Source organism: Protopterus annectens, chromosome 5.part0 (assembly GCF_019279795.1).
Source record: "Protopterus annectens isolate FY-2018-M chromosome 5.part0, PAN1.0, whole genome shotgun sequence".
In the NCBI taxonomy this organism is placed as follows: domain Eukaryota; kingdom Metazoa; phylum Chordata; order Ceratodontiformes; family Protopteridae; genus Protopterus; species Protopterus annectens.
The window spans coordinates 1586418120-1586419809 of NC_056735.1; the positions used below are offsets into that span (position 1 = coordinate 1586418120).

Sequence of the window (1690 nt, forward strand, 5' to 3'; positions counted from 1 at the left end):
GTGTCTCTGTAGCTTTCCACCCTTTTTAACATCTGAGAATGGACAGATGCCTGGGGCCAGGCATCCAGTGAACTAGCATTGACCTCTGTCTCTGCTACCTTCTACCTTTGCAGATTTACTGATGTGTGTTTTTCTGCCTGGCTCAGGATCAGACATAGACAGGCCAACCTTTAACCTTAAGTGAGTCTTTTGCTTTAAAGATGAAGAGACCCTTCCCCCTTCTGATTCATTGCATTAAAAATTGGACTAGCTTGGTATGTTTGTTTAACTCAAGTTTTTTTTTACAGATAATGAGAAGACCATCTCATGAGATCCCCATTTCAGGAGGACATCTTCTTTTGAGAAGTGCTTCTCACTTCCCCGAATATACACAAAAAATTACTTCCTCTTCTGTAAACAGCATGAGCTTTGGATAGGCCAGAGGACCATGATCTCAGTCAGGATTTTAAAAGATGATGTCCTAATGAATGAGGACTAAAGCAATCTCTTAAAAAATCTCTTTGTTGATCTGAAAAAGGCCTTTGATCTAGTAGATCACAGCTTGTTAGAATTTGCTATAATTAAATATACACTCATGTCTGCTAAAATCCAACTTTTATTCAATTTTCTCTAGCGGCTTGGCCCACGGTCTTCCAAGGGGATAACAACAAATATTCTCATCACACTTTGTATAAGAAACATCACTTCCAGTTAATTATCTTAAAATGTCAACACTCATAAAAACACTCTCCAGTTAATTTTATATATCTAGCTCTTGCAAGCTGTATGATAAATATCTTAATATAAAATAACTTTCTTTATATATGACATTACTTCTTAAGCTAGGTGGACACTGCAAGAGAATCATAAACCATAAATCTGCAACTTCATGTTTCTCATGTAAAATTGTCTAGATAATATATAACTTTTTATATCTTCCCATGCTCAAGCATTCTTTTCTTAACCGTTCATTTAGTTACCCCAGTATATGCTTTTAAACTGGTTTATGCTGAAATATTGAATACCAATGATATTTAATGGCAGTATATCGAAGCAATCATCATTTAACTGGCTTCTCACAGAAATGCCAGTAAAGTAAAAAAAAAAAAAAAAGAGAGAGAGTGATTGTTTTTGCAAGGTGGCAAGCCACTTGCACCACTTAAACCCCCTGCACATTATATGTATACCAACTCTGAGATCACTCCACATTTGCAAAAGGGCAAACACCCAGACCCAATAAATACTGGCATTTTGGTGAAAGACAGTTTGTTGATGCGACCTTCAATATACTGTTGTTCGATAATGTCATCCATTAATATTGTGACATAGACCCCTTTTAAACATGATCAGAATAGCACATAAATAACTCTTTCAGATGTATAAACTGGTGGCTGATTTATAATGAACTCTTAACCATTCAAATTACATGCAGGTCCTTCCTACTTGTACCTATACATTTCACAGTTCTCCTTGCCTCTCTCCTGCTGAATAGAATGACTGTGTACTTTATCTGATCTATGGTCTCTTTTTTATATGCAAACCTGGGGAAGTGGATAAGATGGATTTCAGTCCTTCATCAGACAACAGTAGATTCCAGTTATTTTTACTACATTTACCATTTTTAAGTTAAAAAAAAATGACTTAGCAGTGGTATCCATGGATGCTTACAAGCTTACTCCAAGGATCAGTCAACTCCTTTAAAATAGAGTAG

At 35.9% G+C, this 1690-nt stretch overlaps 1 protein-coding gene across 1 annotated transcript in view; it reads right to left on the reverse strand.

Moving 5' to 3' along the window:
* Positions 1–609: 609 nt before the first annotated feature.
* Positions 610–1690, reverse strand: part of LOC122802393 (1-phosphatidylinositol 4,5-bisphosphate phosphodiesterase gamma-1-like) — an 824139-nt gene continuing 823058 nt past the window's right edge. Inside the window, exon 8 of the mRNA XM_044072019.1 lies at positions 610–664. Within this exon, the coding sequence (XP_043927954.1) occupies positions 610–664 (55 nt within the window). The remainder of the gene's footprint in view (positions 665–1690) is intronic.